At 35.9% G+C, this 17,040-nt stretch overlaps 1 protein-coding gene across 1 annotated transcript; it reads right to left on the minus strand.

Moving 5' to 3' along the window:
• Nucleotides 1–5,237: 5,237 nt before the first annotated feature.
• LOC149564557 (receptor protein kinase TMK1-like) lies at nucleotides 5,238–16,047 on the minus strand. Its single transcript, XM_089818105.1, has 6 exons — nucleotides 14,392–16,047; nucleotides 13,569–13,793; nucleotides 9,857–10,643; nucleotides 8,900–9,405; nucleotides 7,391–7,790; nucleotides 5,238–6,154 (listed from the first exon to the last, which is right to left on the minus strand). The coding sequence occupies exons 1-6, from the start codon at nucleotides 14,827–14,829 to the stop codon at nucleotides 5,631–5,633; spliced, it is 2,880 nt and encodes a 959-aa protein (XP_089674231.1). The 5' UTR covers nucleotides 14,830–16,047; the 3' UTR covers nucleotides 5,238–5,630.
• Nucleotides 16,048–17,040: the final 993 nt, after the last annotated feature.

The raw sequence follows: 17,040 nt of genomic DNA on the forward strand, positions 1-17,040 counted from the left end.
CAGTACCAACAGTCATTTGGTCCTCTTAGTTGAGACCTCCTCCCCTTTGACTTTCCTCTTGATTTCCCACAATTTCTAGAATTACTTCCTCTCTCAGTAGTTCTACCTCAACTTTGTGCATTCAAAGCACTTCCTAATGTAGATGCACTTGAGGATTTCCTACAAGTTTTCTCACTCAAAGTAACACTAATCACATCATCATATTTTAGGATACTAGATCTAGGAACAAAATTACTCACAACCATTACTAAGCCATTCCAACTTTCAAGCAAAGAACACAAAATCAAGAGAGCCCTAATTTCTTCATCATAATTGATACCCACAGAAGATAACTGACTAGTAATAGTATTAAACTTGTTTAAATGATCTACAATAGATCCACCTTTTTTCATTTTCATATTAAATAAACGATTCATGAGAAATACCTTGTTTGAAGTAGAGGGCTTTTCATACAGTTTCAATAGGGTTTGCATCAACTCTTTTGTTGTCTTTGCTTTTGTACTATTAAATGCCACCAATAGTGCTAGGCATAATCGAATGCTTCCAAGTGCCTTTCTATCTAAAAGATCCCAGTCATCATTTGGCATAGATCCTTGATTCTTGGTTTTTCCTTTCAACGGCTTCCATAAATCCTTTTGATAAAGATAGTCTTCCATTTGCATCTTCCATAATTGAAAGTTCTTCCCATTAAACCTATCAACCCTTAGCCTACCCACGTATGCCATCGCTCCCACTCAACCATGAGACTTTCCTACATAGGGTAACTAAAAACTATAATTTTTAATTTATTTTTTTTAAAAAAACTCGCTCTAATACCACTCACTAGGATTTTAACCGCAGATAGAAATAATAACAATTGGGTAAAAGCACAAACCTGTGTCACCCTTTTTTAAAGAAAAAGGCTAACAAAAGTATAACTATTCACATTCAATGACATAAAACTGGTATTATTATTTAGGATTTGAAAATGAAGTAAACTAATGAAATGTGTAGAAATGGATGAAGTTTAGGATTATAACTTTTAATAATTATTTGGAATAAGAATTGATATATTTTCCTAATTTTTATAGATAATTTTTTAGCTACTGAAAATTAGGGGTTTAGTTCCCACCACAAAAATATATGGAAATAAACTTATTTCCATTTGATCTCAGACTATGTTATAGATAACATATATAGCTAGAACAATTATAAATAAAAATTGACTTTTGACTTATATTTTCTATTTTATAATGATTCAAATTATCGATAGTTTTCATCTCCCACAACATTTTTCAAAACAAATATATTCTAACCAGAACACAAATTATACATTATAAAAGAGGACTCTCTCCTCTAGAACATCATATAATTTTTTAATTTTTATGATATGATTTAATATTTTTTTCTTTCTCAAAATTGACATATTTTTTAGTGTTAAAATGCGTGCTTGTAGAATTTTTTAATTAGAATATACTATATCTAATTAAGACACTGTAAATTCTATATGAGAATATTTTGAATTTGAGCTCTATGAAATGGTTTTTACATGTTACTAAAAAAAATCATAGAAAATAGTAATAGAAACGTCAGTTTTCTAAAATAATTTTAGTTCTTTAGTAATTGGATACAAACTACTATAAAACATGCATTTAATAGACATTTTCAATTGGAAAAGTGTGAGACCATGTATAACTTAGCTAAAATGAACTTATCTAGATCATATGTTTCAGACAAATTGATTTTTGGATAGAGATACTCAAATTCAGTCATTCTGATAAGTCAGCCCGAAAGGTGACACAACTTTGTACTTTTACCTAATTACATGGAAAAATATAACCAATATCATAAAATAATAGATCACATAGAAAAGAACACAAGATAGCAAGATTTAACGTGGTTCACCCATTCCTCAGGCTACGTCCACCAAACAGCAAGTCCAATATTATTATTATCCAATGACTAAAACTTGATTACAATTTGTAATCCCTTACAGCTCAATATCACCGCAAGAACCAATTTTTGCATCACCACAAAATAACAATCCCTAACCCTACGCCCTTTTATAGAAGTATTAAACCGCTCTAGGATTATAATTAATAATTACATGTTGGCCCCAAAGAATTCATGAAGTATGTACAGTACTTCCCTGATCAATCACCACAAACTAACAAGTATTCCTATGTGAGAGAAATTATTTTGAATGTTGACATTAGAGAGAGTAGGATTTGGAGTTTTGAAAATTGCAGAGAGTGAAGAGATGATCGTCTATGGTCCCTATTGGAGTGAGCACTAGCAATGTGATTCACAATGGTCAATCATAGGTTGATCATCTATGTTTTAAGATTTTTTATTTGAAATGGTTATTACGGGGGAGTAAGGAATAGAATAGTGATCATTTGCTGAAGAATAAATGTAATTCAAAATGCATTAAAATAGATTGTAGATGGAGTAAGTCAATATGGTATGATCAAATGACTATTTGAATACAAGTAATCCTATGTTAGAAAGAACTTGTTTTGCAAGGATGGCATTGGAGGAAGCGGGCTTTAGAGTTTTGAAAATTGCAGAGTGAAGAGATGACCATGTATAGTCCCTATTGGAGTGAGCACTAACAATGTGACTCATGATGGTCAATCATACGTTGATCATCTTTTATTTAACAAAGTGGTTACATCAATTATTTTCTATTATTTGCAGATGGCCAAAGGAAAGCTCTATATGAGGATAGTGTTGCAATACCTAGATGTTTTGAGAGTTTCTTTGAAATGCTTATTAGTTGGGAGTAAAGAATAGAATAATGATCATTTTTTCCAATGTTTATTATGGGGGGGAGGGAATGATAATAAACTTTGATTAACATGAATAGTTATTAGGTTATTGGTAGTTGAAGTTTTGACATCTATATATATGAAATATTGTATGATCCAACAATTGGAAACAAAGAATACAATGTATTCTTTTTAATTTTACATTTTAATTGCATTGTATATTGTATTATTTAATAGAATAGTGATGACTTTTCCCAATACTTATTATGGAAGATGAAAGATAATAAGCATTGATTAAAATAATTAGTTATTAGTTTATTGATCATTTAAAAAAATTATTATGTAACCAAAAATTGTATGAACAAGTAAATAGAAACAATAAATACTATGTATTTTTTTTAATTTAATTGCATTATTCGTTTTTAATTTCTATATTTCTACACTAATGAATCCAAAGTACTTCCATATTCTTTTTTCTTTTTTCTTTTCCAAAGAGTGCTAGTATATACAACATAAATGATGCGTCTCAGCTCAAGCTAATAGCTTCTTGTGTTGGCATTCTAGAGGGAGACTTGCAGTATGGAACGAATCTAAAACGTACCATCTAAAACTTTAACATGTATGTGCCACAGATCGTGTACATAGTCCTAATTTCTACATGCAGGAACATCTGTCTGTTGCACGGTAATTGATGAACTTCTTCCACTTCAATTATTCGGTGCCTTTAATCAATAGTTGCCTCGTACATAGACTTCAGTTTTGTCAGACATGCCTCATTTTTATGCGCTCTTATATTGAAAACTGGAACACCTCCACATAATGCAATAAGAACTCGCCAAAACTAATATTTCAAAATTAATTGTCAAAGTTCGATCACCTTTGGAAAACTTGTTTAGTGGTGAAATTATATTCTAAAATTTGCAAGTAATCTAATATTTTTTGTCTTCTCTTGTGTGGCAGATCGCGATTCTTGTTTGTATTTTGGAGGGTTGTCAACAGAGCCAATAAGAGCCTGCAAAATTTCTGTCCTGCTAACATTCAAGCGTGTTTGAATACTCTTTTTCAGAATGAAAATGGATAACAGCAAATCAAAGCTTCTAATTGGTTAGAGGGAACTGTTTTAATCACTAGCTACTGTGGTAGCCCTCAGCTATTACGGGAACTTAAAAAAGGTTTACCTAATCAACATAACCTCACCTGCTACATCTATAATTGAAATCCATTTGAATCTATTGTCCACTATTACTTGTACAATGAAACTGTCCTTTTCCTAAGCTTTGAAACTTGAATTTTATAATTTGTTCACTTATTTAATAAATTATTGTATAAGATACGTGAAAATGATTTATTTCCTACCGTCTTTTAATAACCAATACTGTTATTATGAACGTGAGTAAATTGGTGCATTGAAAGAACTTGGACTGCCGTTACATATACATGTTCCAATCCAACTGCTCCACTTTACTGAGCATAGAAACCCAAAGTGGAATCTGAAAATGAATGAACTGGCAAGCATGACAAGCCCATACCATCATGACAACCCAAATACAGCTAACATTGCCAACTCACAAGTAAACACACTTTTCCTTGCGTCAATTCTGACTCAAATTTCGGAAGGCAGCGTATGACAACCCATAAAATCAAAAACTTTCGATTCTTCATTGTTGTTTTATTCACCACTTCAGATTGGGTGTACGGTCAAGTCTATGCAAGTCATTCTCCATTAGGACCAAACCGATTGAAACCGGACCTTCATCATCAAGACAATTGATTGAAAAAAAACCTTTTTCATAGCGAAGGTCAAAAAATCTATTAGGATTACAAAGAAAGCAAGAGGACCCTGACCCACATGTAAATATCATTTGTCAATGGTGACAGAAAAATATACTCATTCCAGAGATGTCAAGCAGATGATGTACACAAACATTACTTGTTCTCCAACAATTTTTTTGTAGTTTTCTGCTCAGTTGCCTGCAGTGTTACCCCACACACAAAATCATAGATATGGAAAGGTCGTGTATAGCAGAAGATACAAATGAGATTTATTTATTTTTTAAGTTCAACACAGAATCGACAATTTTTGAAGATGAATGTTGCTGATAAGAATGGTAGTTTTAAGTTTATAAAACATTTTTCTTCAAAAAGCGCTCATAAAGGTCACAAATTAATTCTGATCTGCATCCCCGCTTTCTTACACTGTTGGTCCTCAGTTAAATTGCTGCTATGAAGCCAATTGAAACATTTTAGAACATTATCAATATTTTTCAATATTAATTTTTCACTTACCCTTGGAATAAGGCTTAAATCCTTTTCAACTCACTTCATTGTCATTTTCTGTAATATTCCTTGTAATTTTAAAATATAAACATTCACAGACATGGAAAACTAAATTACACTGAGAAAATTGCCGCCATCATGTTTCAATTTAAAAGAGAGCTCAAAAAAATTAAAATAACTTACTTTTTAAGATACAACTAGCTATTTCAATTTGCTTGAAAAATACAATGCCAATGCATATTGATAGAAAGAAAAAAAGAATCTGTATACAATGATCAAAAGGGTTACAAATGTTACAAGTGAAAAAAACAAAGAAATTAAATGCTGATGGTCACTGAATACCCATGTAATTTAGCTGGCCTTGATAATCAGCATAATCTGCACACCATGCCGTTGAAAACCATCACCGTTCTATCAAAACAAAAATGGCTAATTCAAACTAGACCTGTTCTGCTATGCTTCTTTTGAAAAGAAAACTCACAAACACTCGGCAGCAGCAGTAACGCGTGAGGACGAATAGGGAAACCATGATACCAACTAAATTTTCTTTTATCAACTCCAAGATTTCTTTCTTCACAAAACTTCAATTTATCTTTGCAAAGTTTACCGGCAATCTGCAGATGTAAAGGATTCTGCAAATCCCGTAGGCTTATTAGGAATACTGGCCAGTGTATTATCCAAACTCCGATAAGAATCATCATCCATTATTGAGGAGCCTTCGAAAGCCTGCCATTTTCTGAGTGCTTGAGGGAGAGTCATATCAAGGTCTATTCCGTAGCAGTCTTCCCCATCTATGTCAGTTGGCTTCCATTGCTCGACAAGAGGAGAGAGCACATTCACAGCATGACCCATGTCTGGGCGCTGGGAAGGTTCCCGGACAGTGCAGTGACCTGCAAGCTCCGCCACCGTGCAGATACTTTGGAAGGAGTCATCTGTGATCTCACCCAGCATGGGGTCGATGGCTTTCCTGAATGAGTCACGGCTTAGGTACACACGGCGGAACCATGTGACTAGATGCATACTTTCCTCAGGTTGTGTCTCATCCAAGGCTTTGCGCCCTGTTATCAGCTCCATTAACACCACTCCGAAGCTGAACACATCCACCTTGGTTGTCACACGGCCAGTCACTGCAGGCAGTTCATCAAAATCTATCACTAGTCCAATTCAATGGGAAAGAACAGAGCAATGAAAGCAATTACTGAACAAATCCAGTGGTACTAGAGATCAATCAAAATAAAAGACAGAACAACTCAAACCAAGGAGAGGTATGCAGAGGCAAGAAAAATCATTGCACAGAACTTGAAAGAAAAATATGCCATTGATCCAAATTCAGTAGCAGTGAAAAAGAATAAAAAATATATTTAAACATTTGATAAAAAACATGGGATAGCCAAATCAAACATTGACTAAAATCTGGTGGCAATAAAGCAAAAAATTGCAGAACAAAATCAGCCATTTTCCTGAACTTAGAAGACATCTAAAAACCCTCAAATCACAAAAACACAATTAAACAGAATTTATTGACACCTGAAACCATTAAGGAAAATGGTAACTTCAATGGCATTGCAGAAAATTGGGTAACAAATCAGCAATTTAACCAAACGGATTGGATAACAATGAAATGTCTCCAAACACCAAAGTCAACCTTTAAACAACATTCGGTGGCACACGAAGATCATAAAATAATGAAGTATCAGAACCAACCAAGAACTGGCATTCAATGAGAGTAGAATGTGATGAAATGACAAAGCAATCTTTCACACAAATTCAATGGCATGGTAGAAATGTAAATAAATAAATCATTCATCCAAATTCGGTGGCATCAAATTACCACCGAACACCAAATTTAGTGGCATTGAAAAACCATGGTTAAATCCATCACACCAATGAAATAGCATTTGATACCATAGAATGTGTTGGTGATTGAAAAGTACACGCATATCTAGATTTGAATCAAGCCCTACATTATACGGTCGCAAAGCAGACAAAGTATCTATCTTGAAACTAAGGCTCGAATTCACTGAAAAAACAGTTACAAATCCTCAAGAGAAAATGTATGTATAATTGTAAATAAGCATCGATAAGATTCTAGTGCAAAAATAGTATATCGATTTATCTTCAACCCAAAATGCAACTCTGAATCCGCACATGTGAATCTAACTATATAGACTTCTGGCAATGCTCAAATACAGAAATATAAAGCTGTATATGGCTACATTCTAGTGCAAAAATACTGATGGGAAAAAAAGGTTGGTTGCAAAAGACAATGCATGTTAATGCTTTGGAAAACCAACAACCCATTAACTCCCAAGCCCATAAAATTTTCATGAACACTTGGGTTTGGTAAAATTTCTGGCGTTTACCTGCATATTCCGGCGCCAAGTAACCGAAAGTCCCTGCCAACTTGGTCTCAACAGAGTATTTACCCTCGGGTGCGAGCTTGACAAGGCCAAAATCGGACACCTTGGCTCTCATGTCGTCACCCAGAAGTATATTTGATGGCTTGAGGTCCCTGTGGATGAAGCTCTTCTGTGCTAAGCTATGCAAATATTCCACACCCCGTGCAACATCTAGCGCAATGGTGAGTCTTTGTTTCCAGTCCAAAGGAGGGATCCCTGTCTGTGCCCAGTCAAACAAGTGCTGACTTAGAGGCCCCTGTGGCATGTACTCATAGACTAGTAGTTTCTCATTGCCATCAACACAGTATCCCAGGAGCGCAACAAGGTGCCGGTGTCGAACTTTTGTAAGGACCGCAATCTCTGCCTGAAAATGAGAAATTTTAACAAAGATCACATTCCTTTGCTTCCGAAATCATGCCCATTTATCAAACAGTTTTCATCTCAATTTTTAAAGTTGATATTGCATTCACTTAAACAAATGAAAAATTTGAATGAAAAAATTAAAATTGAGTTTGACTTTAGTGCAATGTTTCCATGAATAATGTAATTTCTAAAAGTATTAAGAAAAAACATATCATTACGATATTCTATATTTTAGGTAAATCTGATCCTTGCTCTAGGGTAAGGTTCTCAAAACTTTTAGCCCAATAATTGCAGCTTCCAAATTAAAAAAATCTGCTACTAAGTTAATAGGTTTCATGGGGCTGTGCAGGAAACGTTAGAAAGGTGATCCTCCAAGTTGCGTCCGAGGTTCCCATAATATAGAGGAGCGAGGGATCCTATTTACAGATCTTCAGAACTTTGTAAACTAATAATTAAAAAGAAAAGTTATTTTAAAACCAAAGAACGTATAAGATCTGAGGAGCTGTGGTGTTGCTTCTCCCCATACCCAGGTTGCTTCTCGCATGTCTGGCCAAAAAGAAGTTGCAGTATGAAGACAAATTGACAAATTTCATGTTTTTATACTCAGAGATTTCATGGGGACACAGGCACAGGGAAATCAAAAATCTCTCTTTGGAATGCATGCATCATAAGACCAGGTCCGACAGACTTGCTATTCGTGCTTCTTTTCCTGGTTCCCTATAGAAAATCCATCAACAGGGGAAAATGGTAGCTGCAGGCAGGCATTTAGAGTTTCTTCTGAGTTTATTTGTCAGGATTAAGCTCTGAGTTCGCAACATCCGGTGAGATGTTTGCAAACGCATAGTAATAGAAAATCTCTACAGCAAATGTGATAAGAACTAATTTTTCTTTGACAATTTTGAGAGTTGATTTGTAAAGAAAACACTATAGCAAATGTGATGAAATTTCACGCTGAATGTGATCATTTTCCTACAAAGACCTGAATACTCTCATGGCCAGTGGCCACTGCCTGACAGAAAACCATTGTTTTCATGGTTGAGATGAATTTTCAGTAGCAAAAATAAGCAAAATAAACAGCTGAAGAATATTAATCACGGCAAATTTCCATACCTGGAACTCATTGAGACCTTTACTGCTCACAACACCACCCTCCATTCTTTTCACAGCTATCTTTGTCCCATCATGGAGCTCCCCCTTATAGACGACTCCAAACCCGCCGCGGCCTAGGACATTGTTCTCACTGAAATTGTCGGTCACATCACGGAGCACTTGGATTGATATGATCATGCTACCAGCCTCTACAACATGCAAGTCACTTCCACTGGGACCGCTGCTCGTCCGGCTAAGCACCTCACTTCCTGCAGCTGTGCTCGTCCCATTTGGAGCAATGGTGATTTTTAGCAGCTCCCGGTCAGAGGACCCTGTGCGGGGTGGGTGGATTACCACCGTGTTGGGGCTTTGTACACGGTTCGAACCCTGGCGGCAACGCTTCATAACAAACCAGCAGATTATACCAACTATGCATATAGCAGCAACTACACCAACCACAGCTCCAGCTATTGTACCGGTATTAGATTTAGATTTGGAACCTGTTGAAACTGTATCAGTTCCATTTCCTGTTAAAAGAAAGAACCTGCATTAGCTTCTCAAACTTTCTTGGAAAGTTGTTATATATCATATACCAAGCAGTAGGGGGCGTGCTAGGAAATTTTACAAAATCAATCTGCTTTCGCATGGGAAACAATGAAACAGTAAACTTCATTCAGGTTTCTAGACATTTACACTGCAACTCAAACAATATCTTTCAAAAACTTACTTCTTTACATCCTATAGATAAAACCTAACCCAGTTCGTTTTGCTAAAATCGTAAAATTGCTTAATTGATCTATATTCCTAATCTGAATAATCAGGACTACAAAAATTTAAAATTGGCTGAATTTATGTATTTAATGATATACTATTATAAGATTGATGGTACTTCCACATCCTTGGATGCATTCCTAACAAGACGCTTGATGACTATGGGCTGCTACAAAGTAATTTCAATTATGCTAAAGTTTGTCGTACCTGAACTTGGGCCTTGAGTCTCATTACCGCCACCAGGCGTACTAGAACCAGAACCAGGAGGTGGTGAGCTGACTCCAAGCTTCGGATTCCCGTCCTTTAAAAACTTCACACCACTTGGAAACACTGGAATGGTCCCCGAAAGATTGTTATTGGTCACATCCAGCTTCTGCAAATTTGGCAGCTTTGTAAGCCCCTCGGGAATCGAACCGGTGAGCTCGTTATTGTTAAGAATAATAGTCTCAACCGAAGTAAGATATGACAATTCAGGCGATATAAATCCAGTCAGATTTTTCTCAGGGAAATTCAGAAGCGTTATGTTGTTGTCTCGGCAGTTTACGCCTTGCCAATTTGCACAAGGATCGTTTCCCTTCCAACTAGTAGCAAAGTCATATGGATACCCCACAGCTCCAGCAAAGGAGAGTAAAACGTCTATTCTAGAATCACAGGCAACTCCCGGTGAAGAAAGACAAAAGCTGTTGGAGGTGTTACTTAGGTCGTTGGTTAAACCAGCTTTGAAGTTAGGGTAAGGACCTTGCAAGGCATTATTTTTCAGGCTTATGTTTTTTAGCGATGATAGCTTGAGAAGGGAGTCTGGAATGGGGCCTGTGAGCTCATTGTCACGGAGCTGCAAATCGAAGAGGGAAACCGACTTAAATTCAGGGATCGGACCCGTAAACTTATTGACATGCACCCAGAGTTGTGTGAGCTGCGTTAGGGACCCTAGAGCTTCAATGTTGCCGCCCAGATTCGAAACTGCTCCGTCGTTTTGATTATTCAATATAAGTACCTGCTCAATTGCAGAGAGATGTTAGGCTCGATTACACAGACATCGAAATGAATATCGACATCAAGCTAGAAATGAATCTCAAATCATAAAATTTAATTAACGTATGTAACTGTAGGAATGCCTATGCCTTTCTTCGAGAAGAATATAGTTTTAACGTCTACGACGCTAAATGTTTGCGTGGCTCTCAGGAACTCCTTTCAGAATTGGTAATTTTTGGTTTGGTATTCAAAAGATTACCAAAACTTATCATGATTTTCTAACGTCTAGGAACACCTTTGAACTGTTTTTCAAATTTCTCATATAATATTAAATAAAATATAAGATTTTGAGCAGATATTTCTAATTTTGGGAAAAAAAAAAATTTACATTCCATACTACAAATCAGAGACCAACAGAATTACATCAAGTTTCTGAGTTAACTATATATTACATAATAATTACTAGAAATTTTATAATTGCTCAAAAAAACATGTGTTATGAATTTTTAATCAAAATAATTCACTTTGTAAGAGACATCATAACGAGAATTCCTAGGTATAATTCTTTTCGAGAGTGATTTCACGATATTCAGAAATACAGTCAAACAGGTACAAACTATATTTCATATGATAAATATATAAGCTATATTCTTACTATTATAAATTTACAAGCTATATTTATTATTATAGTAATATTATAAATAATAATTACTATATCAATTAATAGTATCACAAATTTCAAAATTGAACATATATGTAATATATAATTTAATTCTAAATTTAAAATAAATTTTTATCTTTATTTTTCTAACTTTCTTCAAATTCAAAAACAATCTTATTTCAATATAAACTTTAAGAGAATAATATCAATTATGTTATAAATTGTCGTAATATTAAAATTATTTATTCATTATTATTTGATACAAAGAATTTTATTCTTCCTAACATTTAAAAATAATAATGAACATTATTGAATATTAGAATATAATAATAGTGTACGTTAGAATGAAAATGGAGGAAAATATAATGGACAAAAACAACTATATCAGTTAAGCTTGGTCAAGATTCACTCTTGCAATTTGCAAACTTTATTCTGGTTTGAGGAGCCCCAATCGAAAACTTTTAAGGTAAGATGACAATTTTTCGAAAACCGACGGATTTGATTAAAAATTATACATGGTGAAGAAAATTACGTGGTTCAATTGACCTTTTCAAAAAAAATTCTTCTTTTTTCCTTGGTTCTAGGATCACTTACCATCCTCTTCCTCGTTTTTATAATTAGTATTGGGTCTTCAACTCTTATATTTTTCTGATCTCATTATGTTCTCTTTATCATTCTGATGATAGATCATAGATTGTGATCCAAAAAAATTGACGAAAAAACTATCAACTGCATTTTCTATTTAAATTTAAAAAACTGAAATATGATTTTGTCCCATTTTTATACTTCAAGTTCCCACTACTTCTTCCAGACTTCAGAACCTGTGTAAGTATTCATTGCAAGTTGCTCATCTATTTGCACATAAAACCTAAAATCTTAAGCAAAACCTTCAACAGATTGGATCAGTGATGTAACCAAAAAAAATTGACAGAAATCAAAATACTATTTGCAAAGCTTTCTTAATTGTTAAGGGGTTCTTTGATCTTCAGATAGAATTGAATGGTTTTAAATGTTGGAAGAAGATTGATTTCACCCACTTCATGTTCGCAGACAATTATAATGTTGAAACTGTCAGTCATATTCTTCACGTTTCCATGTTGGCAGGAGTTAAAAGCAATTATTTGTTGCTACTAAATTGTTCCTCACGTTTTCTAATAATACGGAGGATTGTCTTCAGTGCTTCTACAGGTGGCTTCAACATGTTTTCCACGTCTCCACGTTTCTAATCTATTTGTAATAGTCCTCTGTTAGAATTGGATCTTTCATCAGAGTTGAGATTTGAAGTATGAAAAATTTCTCTATATTCGTATTGTAATGCAAATATATATCTATTAATAGTTTCTGCTTCTTGTGCGTTATCTTCTCTGTTTTAATTAATTGTCTTTTACCAAATTAGTATCAGAGCAGGTTTTGCCCAAACTCCTTCACCATGGAACCAAACTCATTCCTCCGAAGAAAGTGAAACCTGCACAGCTAGCCCTTTCAAAGTATCATACCACTGAAATTATTCGGAAGGTACTCGTAAAATTCCACAGCTTGAAAAGCCTTATGGGTTTCAAGAGCTCATTGGACCTGAGGGAGTACTAAACATAGTTGATTAGCAGATTGGGACAACAAGAAAAGATTGTGTAAAAGATCAACATATATGAAATACATTAAGGAAGAGGTCTGATGAAAAGAAATCAAAAAGTAGTCAAGGATGTTTAGATTTTCAAAATATGAGTCAAGTTGGAGAAATGATATAGTAAAATGTTGTAACATATTGTTTCTGAATTTGTGTAAGTAATGTTTGAGGCCAACAGAGCCCGCTAAAGCTACGATCCTCAAGCATCTTTAGTGTGACTCAATGGAATGTGTTGAGAAATACAAATAGTTCACATGAGAATCTACAGTAGACTGGTAACCAAATGGATCAGCACACATGATTAGAGCAACCTAAAATAATCTTTGAACTCTACAATTTGACTTGCTCAAGGAAATATTTCCTATTCTAAGCTTGCAACGGAGCATTGATAAGGCAGTCACGATATTGAAATGCTCCAGGATTTACAACTTCCATCGTGTTCCTGTAAATAAGTTTAAGAAACGGTAGGCCAAATAATGAAATTTCTGACAAATTACAGATTGCAGAATCTGAGTGAATTTACTAACTGCAAATAACAAAATATCCGCACAAACTAATTCTGAAAACATGCTAAATTTTCGCATATGAATATCTGACATTAGAGAGGAATCATATTCTTAATTTGTTCAAAATCTCTAAAAAATATGAAACTTAATCCTCACCTGGAGACTATCGGAGCCATTGAAGGAGGTCGGGATTTCTCCACTGAGATTATTGTACGACAGCCTCAGAATCTGCAAGCTGGGCAATGTACCGTCGCCGAGAAATGCCGGTATTTCACCTATGATATTGGCATTGGAGGCTGAAAATGTTTGAAGTGAATTGAGATCTTTGATCTCCGCAGGAATCGACCAGGGAGAGAATGGATTTGAGTCAACCGAAATAACCTGCAGGCCAAATGTATTTAAGAATGGAATAATATTATACAAAATTATAGAATTTACCAGACCTGCACAAGCTTTTCCTCTGACACTACTTGTGAAGAAAAATATATACAATTGGCCAGGCCTTCTTTTCCAGATGGGCCCTGTAGGAGCGTTTTCGTCGACATTTCAAGGGCGCTACATCTCAATCGGAATTTGGTAGCAGCTCACTTGAAACATCCCACAGAAAACTTCTAGGCAGTACAGTTTTGACAAATGTGTTTTTCTTGAAAATCTTTTTGTTCAAACCAAAAATACAGAATTTTCTACTCGCAAATGAATTTAGCCAGACATCTTCTTAATTGCAAAGGAGTATTTTGACAGACATTTCCACTAAGTCACATCACTCATTATCACGAAATAAAAATTCGGTAGCTCGCTGGAAATGCCACACAAAATGCGTACAGGGCACGTTTCTCTTCCCATACAACATCTTCAATCCAAAAAAAAATAGGATCTATTTGCGAAAAATGAACTTCTAGTTTTCTGACATTTTAATGGACAATTAACTCGAGAAGTTGTGCGAAGAAAATTAAGCCGTAATAAAATACATTGTACTGACCTGCAGACTCGTGAGCCCACTGAAAAAACCTGCTGGCACAGACGTAAAATTATTGTTCCCGAGATAGGCAGATTGCAGGTTGATTAAGCCTTTGAACGTCGGCAAAGGGCCTGAAATGCTATTATCTTGAAAGCTGATCGACTCGAGGGCACTCAGAGAGTTGAAATCATCCGGCAGGCTGCCGGTAACCCCACTACTTTGTATATTTATATTTTTAACCTTCTTGTTGTTGTCGCAGGTAACCTTTTTCCATGACTTGCAGGGATCTGTGCCTGAAGTCCATCCCCACGCACTGTTTACCTGTAAACTCTTCGCCATTTTCTCCATGACGGCTGTGTCGATTGGATCTGCTGCTGCTACTCCAGAATAATGAAATGAAAACATACAGGAGAACAAAAATAACCCGCGCAAAAGCGCGGCGCCTTTTCCGGTTCTCATTGGCGCTGAGTTCGAGTCTCAGCGACGGAAAACAGAACCTGGTTAAATATTCTACTTTCCTCCCTCTCACTTTTCTCAAAATCTGGCAATGTGTTATTTGTTCTCGCCGCTTGCAGTTTCCAGAGCACCGAACTGTGTTTATTTACCCTCTATTTTCCTACAATGCGCACAACTCTATGAGTTTTCTGTCTTCTTCAGGCTCTTTCCTTCGTAAAAGGCAACTGTATTATATTCTAGTCCGTTTCAGGTTCTCTTTCTTCAATATGCAAAACAGTTGTCGTCACAGCAGCACCAAAATGCCAAGCTTGTGTCCTCCTTTGCAGACTGTTTTACCTTCAATGCACTTAGATTTGCCTTCCTTAAATGCATGAACTCTGTTCCTCTTCGCTGAACACAACGCTGCTGCGTTCGTATACAATAGCAGCAGAACACTGGTTCTGATCATGAGAGCGAAGGAAACCCCATCTTTTTCTTCTCGGTCTCCTGAGCTCTGTAACTTCTTCAACACCTACAACTGTCCACAGGAAGAGCCCAGAAAAACCGTAGCACTGCCTTATTCAACGGGCCCCTTCTCACTATCTCCAAAACATGGACAAAAATCGCGCGTTCCAATGCCGGAAGCCCCCAGAATGCTATCTTTTTGTTTTCTGCGCCTTCTCCTTCGCTGAATACAGCGGGCACAAGTTCGAACCTCGCCGGCGCAACTTAAACTTTTAAAAGCTGGAGAAAATAAGGTGATTTCAGCGGATACACTGGGCTTGCGGGTTGAAACCACAACTCCACCAGAACACTGATTTTCCGCACTAGCAGACAACGCCAGATCAGACCACAGGGGAATCACATCAAACTAAGCAACAACAAAATAAACCTCTGCTGCTGATTCTTCTCATTAACTTACGCAGAGGTCACAAGTTCGAATCAAACCACCATATATCTCCTCACAGCCATAACCTAACCCTCTTCTTCTCATATCATAAACCTGCAAATCAAATCTTTCCCTCGGCCTCTGCTGCTGATTCTTCTCAATAACTCATGCATAGGTCACAGCTTCGAATCGCAATGACGCCTCCGTAGCCATAACTTGACCTCTCCATTTCATTTTTATAAAGCTGCAAATCATATCTAGATTTAGCAGAATCTCAGACTCTGCAAAAAAAACAGCACCGCCATTAAAACCAATGCCGCAGGCGGCAGAACATAAAACATATAAAACGTAATGAAAGCCTGTCAGCCATCACATCCTTAAAATGCATTCACCGATGTTCCAGGCTGGCGCTCACAAGGCAGGAGACCAGGGGTTGGAGGTTCTCAACTGGGGTTAGAAGATGACACGTGGACGACTAGACTTCGAGAGTTTCGCTGGCCATCCGGATTGGCCGCTCGCCGGCTGACGTGGGCCAGGGAGCGAGAGTGCCCCGCACGTGGTGGGGCCCGCCTGCCTCGTTGCTCATGATGGTCGGCCCCACCATACGCGGTAATTGTACTTTGTTCGTTAGATAAATAATAGTTTTTATTTTTTTAATTTTGAATTGAAAGAAGATATAGACAATAGTTTTTTAAAAGGCTGGTCTTTACCGGGGGCAGGAAAGGGTTTTCATGGGAAGGGGTGGAAAATTTCGTGACGAGTACGTTAAATGGATGGTCCCGTGCAATGTACGGGATAAATAAAAACGTCGTTAGTAGAAATATAAACGTTGGAAATTAAAAGTTGGTGGAAAAATAATCGGAGGCGCAATGATAGGAAGAAAAAGGAAGAGAAGGGGTTCGGGGCTTTTAATATATTTTCCGAGGATAATAAAGGTTTCTCTTTCTTTCGCAAGTGTTTTGTAAAGGTAATTAGCCGTACTCTTCTCGGCTTAGAGCTAAACATACAATGGGTGTCTGTTCCGTTAGTCTTCTTTGTAACGGTTAAAATTTGTTTTTCGTGACAGATTCCATTTTGTCTTCATGAACTCATTTATGTATGAAAATCTATATAAAATACTTTGGAAATATCTTTGTGGAGTCATAAATTTTCAATCAATTTATTTAAAAACATTATGGAGGTATCTTTGTAGTCTTTATTTTTAAATCAATTTAAATGAGTTTTAATAAAAATTTAAAATATTTATCATCATCCTGTTATAATTAGGAAAGAAATTAAAAGATATATAAGATTTTAATTTTTTTTTTTTTAATATTTTAATTTTAATTTTTCAAATTATATGTTAT

Source organism: Cupressus sempervirens, chromosome 3, assembly GCF_028749045.1.
Source record: "Cupressus sempervirens isolate cs-2001-9-10 chromosome 3, ASM2874904v1, whole genome shotgun sequence".
In the NCBI taxonomy this organism is placed as follows: Eukaryota; Viridiplantae; Streptophyta; class Pinopsida; order Cupressales; family Cupressaceae; genus Cupressus; species Cupressus sempervirens.

What these genes read in the sequence shown, in the direction of transcription:
- LOC149564557 (XM_089818105.1), bottom strand. Translation starts at nt 14,829, where the DNA reads ATGAGAACCGGAAAAGGCGCCGCGCTTTTGCGCGGGTTATTTTTGTTC. An exon ending in GTGGGCTCACGAGTCTGCAG is followed by an intron (nt 13,794 to 14,391) that starts GTCAGTACAATG and finishes TTTGGCCTGCAG; the next exon opens with GTTATTTCGGTTGACTCAAA. An exon ending in CTTGGCGCCGGAATATGCAG is followed by an intron (nt 6,155 to 7,390) that starts GTAAACGCCAGA and finishes AACTGCCTGCAG; the next exon opens with TGACTGGCCGTGTGACAACC.